General features: G+C 44.1%; 1 protein-coding gene across 9 annotated transcripts in view; it reads right to left on the reverse strand.

Moving 5' to 3' along the window:
• HDAC4 (histone deacetylase 4) overlaps window positions 1-14,861 on the reverse strand; it is a 214,088-nt gene that overhangs the window by 66,124 nt on the left and 133,103 nt on the right. For all 9 annotated transcript variants that reach the window (XM_048953284.1, XM_048953285.1, XM_048953287.1 and 6 more), the window contains 2 exons: window positions 6,385-6,516; window positions 3,480-3,592 (listed from right to left, as the gene is read on the reverse strand). In XM_048953284.1, the coding sequence (XP_048809241.1) occupies window positions 3,480-3,592; window positions 6,385-6,516 (245 nt within the window). The remainder of the gene's footprint in view (window positions 1-3,479; window positions 3,593-6,384; window positions 6,517-14,861) is intronic.

Raw genomic sequence — 14,861 nt, forward strand, 5'->3', positions numbered from 1 at the left:
TCTGGTATGTTACAATGACATACATTATTCCCATAGTATAAGAGATCTGGATAACGGATTTATACATTTCAGACCTAAATAGTTATGTCAGGAAATGGGACTTGGCAGGTTACTTCCTTGATTGCAAGACTGGGTAACAAAAACCTGTTTTTCTCCTCAAAAGGTGAAACGTGGTGAGTAACATCACTGCAGCGACCACCAGGGGGGAAAAAAAGAGCACTAAAATAAGAAAAAATACTGAAAAACAAATAATGCACAGCAACCTTCAGAAGCAGTCCTGCCTCCTTGGTTCACAGAGATTCTGGTGGGCCAGCTGATATCTCCAATAGGAGAGCCCAACTCTGTGAGCTGGGGTTACAGATGCCCATGCAGGAAGAGCAAACCTTCCCATGACTGCATGAGTTCACCTTTATGTGATGCTGGGCTGGGCTTGCAGATGCAACCTGTGCTGTGCCACAGACCTGCAGCCCCTCGTCCCGGCATCCAACCAGGTCTGAATTCCATACATCCAAAGCAAAGCTGCTTAGCTTTCATACGATACTGTGCAAAATTTCACCTGCAGAGTGAATTTTTTATTTCCCTTTGTCTTATTGTGCCTTCATTAATGTCAGTCAAGCTTATGGGAAATACATTAAAAAGTAAATCTGCTTTTAAGATCTCGGTTACAAATTTGCTGCCACAAAGGAGGAAATTGGAAAGGAGCATTTTGCTGTTGAATGGTACCTGCTAAGGGCGTATGGTTGTGCATACCCACACGCTCATTTTTTTGAGTAATTCTGAACACTACTGGCAATTTGCCTTTAATTTAAATAACACAAAATGTTAGCATGCCACGTTGAGAGCAAGATAGTTACTGCCAGCAGAGTAATGAAATATTTTACTGATACCGTAAACGAAATAAACCAACATCCATTTTCTCCTTGAACAATCGATAAAGTGCAGTTGTGCCTCAAACCATCTCCTGGGGATTTGTTTTAAAAACAACGATGAGAAAAACAGCAGCTTGACACCATAAGCACAAGATATTTAGCAGCATTATCATCACTTTAAATATACAAATCCCATCTCTGGATTGTACACAAACAATGTTAGAATTGCACAGAAGAGAGCAATTTCAGCATGCACAATTTTCCCCTGCAATCGAATACTTTTTATAGGCTCCTACCAGCTATAATGGCAATGAATACCTCATACCTTTCCAAGGCAAAGAAAAAAACTTCAGACCTAAAAAACATTATTTAAAAATAGGCACTGTCTTTTTTAAAGGAGGCAGAGGGCTTGAGTCTTTCTATTTGGAAGGCAAGCACTTGAAACTGCCAATGAAGTCCATATGAAGTAATGAAGTCCAATACCACATTCCAACATACCTGGAATGGTTCAAGAGGTGACCTAGCAAACTAACAAGCAGAGGGGCACACTTCTCACTTAAAATTAGAAAATAAAGGTAAGCATAGAACAGAAGGCTGCCAATATTAATTTCTCAGAGGCATTTCAACAAATATTCTACACAAAAGTGGGAACATAATGCAAGCCTGGTCAGCTGGTATCAAATAAATCTCCTAGGCTGCTAGGGAGTATTTCTTACACCTAAGAGGATTCGAAAGAAACCAAAACCCTGCCACATCCAGTTCTTCCCAAATAAACCTCTCCAGGCAAAAGGATCATGCAACACAAAATGCAGGGCCATTTTCCCCCAAACTGATGCCAGGAACTAGGACACTTAGCTAAGCCATTCAAGTATGCCTGAAATGCTGGGAGAACAATTTGTGCGATGGGTTATCGACGTCCTGTTTGCCATCACACATTGATTTATACTTTATTCTGTTCTATGATGGCAGTGATCCAATACACTTTATGCAGTCCTGGTCAGCTTTTACATTAGAACTGCACAATCTTTCGTATGCTATATATTCATTATTAAAAAAAAATAGAAAAAAAAAGGAAAAGGTGAAAACACCCCATGCATTCTCTTCAGGGAGATTAACAACTACATTTTCTTCCTGCTTTTTGTATAAGAAAATGATACATGACATGTTGTTCTTTTAAAAATTTTAGCTCAAGGTGCTTCCTTCCTCCCATGCAGTGGTATTGATGTGAATTAGCCACTGCAATACAGCTGCAAAAAGAGGTGAAGGGAAGGTGGTGGCCTTTGATGCTCAAAGGCTTGCAGTTTGCTAAGTATAGATAAGATTGACAGCTTCTGCATCAGCAAAGCTGGTAGATGAGCACTCATATCCTCCTGGGGCTAACAGCTACATACCTAGGAAGTGCCTGCTGTTCAGCCAGCCTTCAGTTTCACAAACCCAACCAACAACCCCACTCATAACATCTTTTCTGAGATCTGCTCCAAATTATTAAACAGAGTGCATCTAAAAAACCACATTTGATCAGAACACCACCAGTTTCCAGGGCCAAGCTAAGACTAACTTAGACTGCTCAGCCTTCACAATACTTGACTTAATCCTTTAAGATCTGCAGTAGAGTGGATGAAGACAAGTTTTGGATAAGTCATCAGGGGAGAATACAGAGTGGAATGCATATTCCCCATGTAAAATCATAGAATCACTCAGGTTGGAAAAGATCTTAAAGACCATCAAGTCCAACCATGACTTAACCATACTACCCTAACTCTAACAACCCTCCTCTGTATCACGTCCCTGAGCACCACATCCAGGGATGGTGGCTCAACCACCTCCCCACTGCATTAGGAATAAAAATAAAAGGAAAATTTGTAAGGCAGATGCTATATTCATTAGGGAGAACAACTGAGGGCAAGCTGGATAAAAAGAAATGCCCCAATGGCGTGACACAGCCACCCTGGTTTTCTAAGGCCTGTAGTGAGGGCCAGTTAACATGGCCTACACCCCATAATATGCCTTTAGGAAAAGGTGGGCTTCAGTAACACCAAACACAGTGTTGTGTTGAATCCAGCCCTTCTACCCAGCCCAACACCCTGCCCCTGACAGCAGATGCCTCAAGCGATGGTGGGAGCTTATGGGATTGCAAACCTCAGCACACGCTATCTGGCAACAGGCTTTCAACCCTAAATGGGGAAGAAAAAGTTCAATCTGTTTAATCCAGCTCTGCTTTGGCCATACTCATAGCAACCTCCTGTGAGCAAGATCACCCTACATACAATATATGAGAACAGATGCCCGATATGTTAAAACCCTTGTGCCTGACCAGGAAATGCTCGTCGTGTTTTACCTTGTCAAATCACTCTATTTTTACCCTCCACTCAGAATAAAACCAGCACAAGTCACCACAGGCAGCTCCTGAGCTGGTTCAAACTGGATTTAATAAACAGGTAATGCATCCTGTCAGCCCAGCCCGAGAGGTAATTCCCCAAGTCTGCTCCAAGTCATGATCTGGGGTTTGCCGTGTTCCACACGCCTGTCTGTGTGCCCCAACACCTAAACCTCTGTGCAATCTGATTAGAAACCCAAGTGTTAAACTCAGAGAAAGGAAGGGCTCTGTACCTCCGCCTGAATACTCGTGACTGATCCTGTAATTCCATTCTCAGTGCTGATGTTATTGGAGCTGTTGTTTGGAGAGCTGGGACCAGATCCAGGAGCACTGTTGCATGCAGAGTCTAAAACACATCCAAGACCAACTTTTAGCATGACAAGCAATCTCTGAGATGATATTCAGACAGATAACAATCCCTCAATCCTTTGTTTTGGAGGAAGACAACCCTCCTCCCCATCTCCTCCTTAAATTTTCACAGGGCTCTTAGAACATCGATACACACTTTCAAACGGCCTCTCCAAGCACCTACTTACCTTATTTATGTATTCTCCTCATGGGGATTTCTCTTTAAAAGAGCATTCATGACTTTAAATACAATTGGAAGCTGATAAAAGACACGGAAAGCTTGCAGAGGCCAAACAGCAGTTATGTGGGATTGTTCTGCATCATTTTTCCAGTACGTTTCTTTAAACCTCATCAGCCTCCCAGCTCCTCGTCAGCACGAATTGTGCAGGACTTTGCACTTGCCTCAAAGGGAACCATTTCAGTAGGGATGTTTCAAAGAAAGCCAGGTGAAACTCCACTGGATTTAAGAGAGACTAAACCCGCTTCAAAACACTGCCTTCTTGTTTGGCAAGTCTTCTCCACTCTGAGAGCAAACCACTTTCTCACTGGAAGACCTAAAGCAAAATTAATGCCCCCGGATAATTCTGTTATCATCAGGACTTGCAGAAAATCCTCTCACCTCGCTATGTTTTATCAACACACTCCCTGTGAACTCGCCAGCCAGAACCACAGAGATGGCCAGCTTGAAATCAAAGCCTCCCCTTAATTATGTAGAACTAACAACAAACAAAACCAGAATATGGAATTGCAACAGCCAGAAAACTTCCCTCCTCACGTCTCTCACCCTGTGCATGGCACAGCTTCCAGTGTTTCTCTTTTTTTTTTTTTTGAAAGTAAATAAAATTAAAACATTTTTTTTTTTCTGAGCTTTCCTCTACCCTCAGGCACAGGATTTGCCCAACATCAGAAGAATCTCCCAGCAGCTGCAAGGGTTCAGGCTGCAGCAGTCTCATAACTGCTCTACGATGCCCCAGAAGAAATAAAAGCCAACTGTTACAACTACTTTTAGTTACTTTTATTATTATTATTGCTATTTTGATCACTGCAAGGACCTCCAACAAATTATCAGAGATGTCTGGTTGGCTTTTTTTTTTTCTCTCTCTGCATTTAACAGGCTTCTTGTTATCAAGAGCTCAGCAATGAGTAACACCAAATTAAACAGCTGACGTTGAACTTCTCTATGAAAAAAAACATTCTGACTGCATGCAGAACAGTCTGTTGGTGGGGTTCTTTTGGTACCATGTCATTACCAACAATATAGTGGATTTCACGTATACTATCTAGACGTAGGAAAACTACTACATTCAAACTTTGACTCCATGAAGATGTGTTCTTCAAGGATTAGAAGTGATTTCTTACCCTTGCAGAGGGACTGTTAAAAGTGATGTTACACTCAGAAGTCTGCCCTTACCATAACTGCTCCAACAGACATTTGAACCCCCTTCATTCACATCTGTGCACCCAGAGCCAGCACCAAGCACAGCTCTGTTCCTGCTCAGCTTTGCTCAGATATTTCTCCAGGCAGACTCCAGGCTGCCTTCCAGGACCACGTCTGTGCCCAGAGAGAAGCAGGAGCTTCCACTGCTATCTCTGAGGGCATCACTGGGATCACACAGCCAGACACTGGGGCCTGATTTATCCTAAAAGCTATGTGACATATAACAAGATATGAGAGGTAAATTCAGTTTTCAGATCTAATACAAATTATACATAGCTCTTGAAACCCATTTCCTTTACAAGCTGAGAGGTGCTGACACAGAGCCCCAGGACCTCCTGAAACCTAAAGAGAGCTCACTTGGAGTTTGGGTGAGTCATGATAGCATGCCTTAAAACCCAGATGAAAGAAGAAAGCAGTCACATAGTGGTATTACACAGAGGCATCCCTAGATGGTGCTAAGAATTAACTTTACAGTGATCTATCCAAACCAGTTTATTCAGAGCCCTCTTTACAAATTTCACTCTCAGAAGAATGCTGTTTTTCAACAAGGAACTGTAAATACGCAGTCAAAAATACCAGCTATATATATACTAAGTAAAAAAGCCTTAAATGTTTTAAAACTGCAACATAATTACTTAACAAGGAAAAATGGCAATCTTCCCAAATCCAAAAACATCCCAAGGTTGTAAAGCATTTACTGCTGGACAAAGACAGCTATGAGTTATGGCCTCCCCATGTATATTAGGAGAATCACCCTTGAGAAATCTTATTTCTCAACCACCAGTTGCTGAAGATCAGAGAAATGCTCAGGAAAAAAACAGCAGTCCTGTGGCACATCTGTATCTGTCTATGTATCTTAAATGTAGCTCAAAAAAAAGGTCATTGTGCTGGCAATGCTGTCTCTAGATGGGTACCTGAGGACTTCTGTTGCTGGCACACACCTGCATCACCCACTAGTGAACTATTATAGAATCACAGAATGGCTTGGGTTGGAAGGGACCCCAAAGCCCATCCTGCCCCTGCTATGGGCAGGGACACCTCCCACAGACCAGGCTGCCCATAGCCTCATCCAGCCCGGCCCTGAGCACTGCCAGGAATGGGGCACCCACAGCTTCTCTGGACAGCTGCACCAGGCCCTCACCACCTTCACTGTGAACAATTTCTTCCTAATATCTAATCTAAATCTCCCCTCCTTTCATTTAAAACCATCACCCCTTGCCCCGTCGCCATACTCTTCTCCAACGTTAAGACCCACACGAGATCCAGACTGCAAAATCAGCCAGATGCAAGAACAGCTTCTGGAAAGGGACGCCTCCAGTGAGTTTGCAGCTTTTGTTGCTGGCCCAACACACCTGTGACATCCAGCGGGCGCTTCTTCAGAGCAGTGACCACCGGCCCGTCCTTCCTGCGCAACAGGGGGCTGCTCCGTCGTTCAGCGACTTTTTGCTTTAGCCTGGATCGTAATTTCAGGTTGGGTTCAGACGCTGAACAAAAGGAGGAAGAGCAAACGGTGTTTTAGTCAGTATTATTTCAGTAGCTGTGTTACTCAGTGCAAAAGCTAGGTTGCACTTCAGCATCGGCAGAGCCTAAAGAAAAATAGTTATTTCATACTGTGTATCCGGAGCAGTGACTTCTAAATATAATGAATGGTTTCCCGCCTATGCAGTATCTGAATTCACTGATAATGAAAGTCAATACTGTTTTAATTAAAAATAATAACCGTCCTGCAGCATTGGCTCTCCAGCGCCTTACAATCTGCTGTGAACTCATTTGGACCAGACCAGAGAGCATAAATTCACCTCCCCCGTTTCCTGCTACTGCTCAACTTTCTCCCAGGCCAGAGGTGGAACCTAAATTAACGAGATCTAAAAATCAACACAGGGATAGGCGAGACAGCTGAGATGTTGCTGCTTGGTCAGCAGGTAGCAACACTGTGGGGCTGGGAGGCTGCCTGCTATGGCTTGGTGCAATGGGCAGCCCCACACCCTTGGAGTCATCAGACCGTGATGAGAGCTGGCCCTGGGAGGGACACCGGGAGAGATGGAGGGGAGAAAACACAAATCAAATCCCACAACAAAAAACACAAACATTTTCTCACTGGTTCAGCTCCCCAGAGCACCTCACACCGGGATGCAACGAGCATCAGCAGCAACTGGAGAAAAAGGGCATGGGAGTGCGGCCAGTGGCAAAGCCAAGGGCAGGGAGGAGGAGGTTTATTTATTTGGAGAGATACTTGATTACATCATCTCGGTCACAGAGTAACACCGTATCTAGAAAACACATCAAATACTTGGAAAACTCAGGGCTGCCCAGAGTGGGTGTGCATCTGTTTGCTGAGACCACAGTCTGACTTGCTTTGTGTACATCACACAGCTGAAATATCCTCTTAAATAAATACTTCTGTACCCAAATCCCGGGATTTCATTTCTCTGAAAGTCAAAGCAGAACTGCTGGGATCCCCTAATACCTCTGGGCTAATGGCAGCTGGCAACACCAAGCACCTTTGTACTGCGCAGCTTATCAGGTTCTTACAAAGGTAATGAAGCCTTAAGTCAAGATTCCTCCTGCGAGATGATTTTCTCTGTAAACTTTGCAACCTCCGGAGCATATACAAAATATCTGCTTTGGTGCTTGAGGGCTCCTGACAGTTATGAGATTTGTGAACTGGCCCAATCTTTTCCATTCCTCAATCTCTTAACAACTCGGCGGCTTAATCCCTTTGAACCAGCAAATCCTGTGCTCTTGCCATTAACTACCAACGCACTCAGCTCCCTGCACTCCCAGGCCAATAATCTGCATTTCTTTAGAAGACTTAAAATGGGGTTTACAAACTGATTTGAATTAACTAAGTCTGGCTGCGGATGTATTTCCCTACAATTGGCTTTGACCACCAGGTCATGTAAAAGATCAAGACCAACCGTGTTAATTGCAGGGCTCAAAAATCAGAAGCTGATGAATTCAAGATCAAATGCTTTAAGTTAAGCCATCAAAACAGTTCTTTGATGAAACTTTGGGAAGGGGAAAAAAAGAGCTTTTCATGACTGTTTGGGACAGAAAAATGCCAGTAAGAGATAAAGGAAGCGCTAAAAAAAAGTGTCACTCATCAAGATGATGCTTAAAATGCAGTATGAAGTGCATTAGCAAAGGAGAGAATCATCTTATAGGACATTTGCATATGCAATGGCAGGAGGCTGAATGCAAATCTGTCATTTGCTTGGAGGACAAAATTAGAGGAGTGGACTAGATAAAGTACAAGCGATTGCTCTGACTAGTTCCTGTATGAAACTCTCTTCAAAGCCAAAGTTGGCCTTAATATTTCTAAAGTTGTCTTTGGACATGAGGGAGTTCAGTATCTCAGGCTACGTGCTTCAAAGTTGTTGCAAGTATCATTGATTAGTAACCATCGAGATGCTACTATCGAGACCTTAAAGAATAAATGGGGATGTGTCACAGCTAGATGCTGATCCGTTCCATTTTAGACACATTTACACTGCCAGCTCGTAAATGAAATATAAGCCCATGCCACAGCTGTTGCAAGGATCTATCTTCTGACAAAGAAAAACATGACAATATAAACTGTACTTTGGTGTAAATTTCATTCACACACGATTTATATTGTGCGTGGCATTCATCTGACGTACGTCTGCTGCTGGGAACAGATGAGTAATTGTATGATTCTCAAGCACAGAGAATGAATGGATTGGGAACACCTTAAAAAACGTCAGGAAGGACGGATCTGGGGATCACAGTCTACCAAGCATTACCAGATATGCCCCCTGCATGCAGCCACAACAGAAAATCCATCCGTGTAGAAGGAAGGGAACAAACATACAGCATTACAAACCTAAAAGAGAGAAGTTATGGCCAAAATGGCGTGTGATAATTTGCCAGACAGAAGCATTTTCGGGTTGAAGTATCCTGTGCACTCCTGCTTTGCTCCCCCAGATGGAGGATCAAATTCTGAAACACAACATGTCTACTTAAGAACCACACTCGTTTAGATACAATCCCTGCCTTTGTTCCGTGATAGAACTCTGAGTTTTTCTCCTAAATATAATCCTAAATCTAACATGTCATCGAGACCTCAGAAAGCATTAATCCCTACATGCCTTTAATTGGGTGTTATACAACCCAAAGCGAGGGAATTAAGGCTCAGCACCGGCAGTGCAGAACAGCCTCCAGTTCAAAGAATGTACATCTATCACATTTCATAACTAAAGAGTAAGTTTTCAAGAGGCTTTTCCAAAACTCAGAACAGTAATTTCAGCTTATTCACGTGGCTTCTAAACTACTACAGTTTTTAAACCAAAGAGAGCTGTCCTTCAGAAGTATAAATTCTGAATTTAGGCGACATACGAATTTGAGCAATTCTCTGATTCCATGCTGCTGTTAGAGTTAGGGTAGTATGGCTATGCTGTGCTTGGATTTGATGATCTTTAAGGTCTTTTCCAATTCTATGACACACAGCTATCAATACCAGTAAACTCAATTTTCAATAACCCCAGTTCCACTGAGGACCTCTTGAGGCCCATCCTTCAGGCTTCACATCCAAAGTGTTGTTCCCAGTGACTGCTAACGAGTGTAACGTGGAGAACTTTCAATTGAAACCCAAAACATTCTGGTCTTTTATAGCTTAAGGTGATGAAGTATTTTAAACAAACGTTGTGAATTTATTAAGAAATCAGTTTGATTCCTGCTTAGCAAAGAAATGAAGCACAGCGCCAAGTCTGAGTCAGCTTCAGAGAAGCCAGTGGGATTTCTTAAGCAGTGACATACTTAATTTGGCCCATAATAGGGGTTTATTCAAAGAATATTTTGTTTTTCTCTGAGTAAATTAATAATTAGAACACAGGCCAAAAGCTTCCTTAGTTTTCACAGACTCAAACCCAAGTTACCCCTCTTTTACTTCACTTACTGCAGCAGGACTCATGTAATCCAATTCTCCAACATTTATGTCACTCTCATTGTTTTCTTCCTGGAACTGCATCCACTAAGCTGCTGAACTAATCTGACATTAAGTCTCTGCAAGTTAAAAACACAAAATCCTGGGCAGAGTTTGCCCTGTTCCCATTACACATCTACGAAAAAAGCAAACAATGCACCGTGAAAACTCTAATTCCAGTCCTCGCATATCTTAATTTTGGAGGCTGGGATTGAGAAAGGCTATTCTTTTTTTTCTTTTTTTTTTTTTAACCACATTCCAAGCCACAGCAGTCAGGCAAAGGCCAACGCAATTACCTTGTCACTTTATTCTGGAGTCCAGGTTACCCCATGGCTAAACAAAGGAGAGGAACAGAGAAACCTGTCTGAAGCAGGCCTTTTGCACAACACTGAGTCTTAATGAAGACAAATGATCTTTTGTTTAGGTAGGAGGGACCACAGGTTGTGCAATTTAGAGTCTGTCTCTCCTCCCCAAAAATACCTGATCAGCCTCAGCTGGTCAGAAGGACCTGGTAAAGCTGGCAGTGGCAAAATTCACCAGTGGCAGAGCAAAAGGCTTCAACAGCCACAGGACTGTTTCACCACGATCCCTCTGGAGCACAAGGGTGCTCACACTCTTGACTTCCAATCCCTGCAGACATCGGTATGGAGGAGAAGCATCTGATCCTTGACAAACATACCCAGAGCAGAGAGGTACCACAGGGCACAAACAGCAGCAGCAAATTCCTGAACTAGAAAGGAAAATGAGAACAAGAAGACCTGGATCTTCTGCAGAAACAAACTCAATTTTTCGTGTGCTAGGTACCATGCTAGGGAGCATGACCTGAAAGCATCCATCTTGGAATACAGATGCATTAGAAGAGTTAGAGATGATATTTGCAGAGTTTTCTCTTGTGTGCTGGCACAAGCACTGTTTAAGAGCTTTGTGAACAGGCTATTTTGTATATTTGTGGAAGGTTGTGTCCTTAAAATGAAAACGTATTGAAGGCTAATACTTGGCATTTCTTCATGCTGAAGCTTAGCAGTTTCAGCATATAAACAGTACAAAGGAGGCTTCATTAAGCTGAGCACACAACGTTCACACTTTTTTACAGCTTCACTATCATTTGCCTGACTATAGAACCATGCAGAAAGGCAGCGTCACAGAGTGCTGCAAAGGTTTCCACTGTGAACAGCCAAAACTGGACTAGAAAAACAAACACATGGAAATGCCACATCTTGTTTCTGTCTTCCCCTTTCCAAGTCTAAATAAAGACAGCAACTTTGCAGCATTCGAAGTGTTATCTGGAAGGAAAGATAAGAGATGTGGAAGGAAATAAGGAAGCGAAAGAAGGAAGAAAATGAAGTCCAGCGTACGAGTTTCTCCAGTAAGGTGTTTAACACAGCACTGAGCTCTGCAGGAGGGAAGGAGACAAACATGGAATTTCCATACAGACCCAAAAAGCTGCAGTGCTTGTCCAGAGAGAGCTCTGATTGACTCGGCACGAGGGCAGGGAGCAGCTCCAAGCAGCAGAGATGGCAGTGGAGGACCACAGCTGCTGGCAGCCCAATGCCATTTGCCTTCTTCCACCTCCTTGTCCTGTCCTTCCAGCATCGTGCCTCACTCTGATGCCGGGCTACTCCTAAGACAAACCTGGGCATGTATATAGGTATTTGCTCCAAAAGTGCTGTGAATGAGAACTCCAGTTTTCCCTTTTTGGATTCCCCATACTCATGCTAGAAGTGCACCCTGGTTGTTTTAGCAGAGCTCCGGAGCAAGAAAACGGGGTGACCCCTCCTTTGGCTTCTAAACAAACCTCAGCACTGCGCAGGAGCCCAGGCAGCACATTTCATAGCTGAATTCCCTATTATGCCAGTGAGGCCCTCAGAAGAGATGGAAGGAATAAAGAGAGCATTTGCTGGTCCTCCAGCTGCACTTTGTTCTGTTCTCCGAAATGTCAATGGTCTGATCTGAAGAGCTATTCTGTAGCATTACAGCAATAAGTGATTTTTTTCTTCATTAAGTTATTTTTGGATTTGGACTGACGTTCTCCACTTGGAGCAGAGCACTATGACAAGATAGAAGCCTTCACACAGCAGAGCAGGGCCGGGGAGGCAGGACCCCCAACCACACTGGCAGGGAGGACAGGGTGGGTGGAGAGCAACACTGCTTTTCAGCTTGAGCGATGCTCCGCGCCGTATAAAGCTCAAAGATTTCTCTAAATTACACTCCCACTACACACCAGGATTTCAGCCTACTCTATTTTCCTCTAAACAATCTTTGTCACAAAACAAACCACTCAGAACGTTCCAAAATCAGAACTCACAGAGGTATTGTGCCTTTCTTGACAAATACAGTATATTAATTATGGACTTTCATTTTGCCCTATATTGTTTCTAAGCACAGGCTCAGAACAATTTCACCTGCTTAGCTCCAACAACCCTGTGCGTCAGCAACACTGCAAGGAAACCAACAGCATCACAGAACCACACAATGTTGGGGTTGGAAGGACTTTAAGTCCATCCAGTTCAACAGCTGAACTGCCACCCACTGAACTGGGCTGCCCAGGGTGGGATGATGGCTGCCTTTCTCCTTTATACTCCTCATCAGCATCCATCTTGATCCAGCACCACAACACCTAGCTCCCTTTTAGGGCTGAAAGCTGAAGTGGTTGCTGGGATCAGCACAGGTGATGCGTTTCTCAGATTCCCTCTGTGGCACTTCCCAGAAGCTGCTGAAGAACAAGAAAACAAGCAGCTGTTGTGGCCTTCCACCTGTGCTACCCACGGGGAAGTCCAAGGAGCAGCTCCCAGTGTGCTGCCTTGCTTTGTCCCTGGAAGGAAGTCACTGCAGTGAAGAGATACACAAGCCAGGCCCTGACAATGCTGAGCCACAAACTTCTCCTTGGAAAAAGTGGGCTGTGAAGGTTAAGGACAGCTTGCTTTTACCACAAGCCCCAAGACACAGTACTTGACCTATAACCAGTTCTCCTTCGTCTGTCAAGAGGCATTGCTGGGAATTGAGCTGTTGTGCAGGATCCCTGTTTTTGCCTGGTCCCCAGCGAACAGGAGCTGAAAAAGGGGCCTGTGACACTTCCCAGTTGTCGTTTCTCCCCAAGTACACACCACACACATGCACATGCTCATTTACTACCTAGCCAGGAAATTGAGAGACAGACACTTGCCAAAGATGTCTTTGTAAGCTCCCAGTCTGGCATTACATTCAGACTGGCTTTGGAAATAGTGGAAATTCACACCCTGAGACGCTACTCCATGGTTCTGCAGTGCAAACACACGTGGGACCACAGGAATCCCTTGCCTCTCTAAGATCTCCATGCTCATCCTGATCATCACCGTGCCAAAGCAGCCAGCAGACAGGCTGGAGGCAAAGCAAAAAGCAGGAGCCAGAGCCTTGGATTCTCCACAGAACGGGGACAGTGGGTGCAGGGTCTGAGCCAAGCACACCAAGCAGCTGTCCCTCGCTCCTTATCCAACAGCAGAAGCAAAACCACAGCGAGACCTGGGCCTGCCTCACCTCACAGCCTGCCTGGATGATTCCTGCGGATGCAGGCACATTCATGCTTACAGTTTCTCAGAACATCTTTTATAAGCTTGCTGAAGAAATGGCTTTTTTCCCCACTTGGGTGTCAGGTTTAAATATAGATGCACAGACAGGGAGATGTTTCCAGTTCATGCATCCCAGAGAGCTGAACGCATGTTGGCCAGGCGAGTCTAGCAGGTGCTGTGCTTGGCAAAACCACTGATTTCAGTGACAGCTAATTGAAATGCTGTGGCTTCCATTAGAAATCCTGATTAGCTGTCAAGTCCCAAGTAATGTGAGGAATCCTCGGCCCTTTGCAGAAGCCAGAAGGAAAGCTAGTGTCTGGTGGCTAAGCCCTGCATGGCACATTAAAAAACAAGCAAAGAAAAAACCCCACACAAGCAAAAGAAAAAGCATGTTAACAAGTTAAACAATGCTCTTCAGTCTTTCACGAATCCCTGTGATGTAGGTCATTCCAGCTTTCTAATTAACAGCATGTCAAGATCATGCATACAGCAAAGGAAGCATGCATATACGTAGTTAAGGAAACTACACAAGTGGGGAAATAAGAAATCCTTGTCTGAAGTTATTTAAAGCAAAAGGAGAAAAGCATGAATGGCATCAGCTGAACTATTCTTGGTTCGGTTAAGGAAGGGAAGGCCACAAAGGGTTCAGCTAGAGAGAACTCAGTGAAACGCACCCTGCAGCCAGGCTAAGTGCAAGTTCAGGCCATTGGTAACTGCACCAGCCAGAGCCTGGCAGCACAACAACCTCAAGCAGAACCTGAACAGCCAACAAACCGAGACGTAATTTGATAAAACAAACCAGAGGGGGGATTTCAGGTGGCAGGATGCATTAAGAGCACGCTGCAAGTGTTCGCTGTTTCACATGCTGACTGTTTCCAAGCACTCTCAGGACACTGCTCACGCACACATGTACTTTTACTCAAGAGAGCATGGCCAGCCGATCACGTCTCTTATGCAACATTCACACTTGAGTGTTCCACTACCAGGCGATCCCCAGGGGTGCACAGAGGGCTGCTATACACCACTCCATGTCACAGTGCTTTAAGTAATCAGAGCGAAGAAGGGTAGCACTTTTAAACCCACTGCAATTACAGGTTCATTCTTTCTGAACAATTTCTCAACATGCAGAACGTGCTGCCAACTCCAGAAATGTACCCTAGCAGAAATCACTGCTCCAAGTGCCTTCCTGCAGCGTCCCGAGTCCCCCCTGTCCCTAACAATGACACTGGATTGATGCCAGCCCCGCGGATCACAACCGTGCTGCGATGGACTCTGTTATTTGAACTGCAAATATTTAATCTAATTTAATAAAATTGGACTACGTGATACGGCGGTTTTAAAT

This window comes from Lagopus muta, chromosome 8 (genome assembly GCF_023343835.1).
Source record: "Lagopus muta isolate bLagMut1 chromosome 8, bLagMut1 primary, whole genome shotgun sequence".
Lineage (NCBI taxonomy): Eukaryota > Metazoa > Chordata > Aves > Galliformes > Phasianidae > Lagopus > Lagopus muta.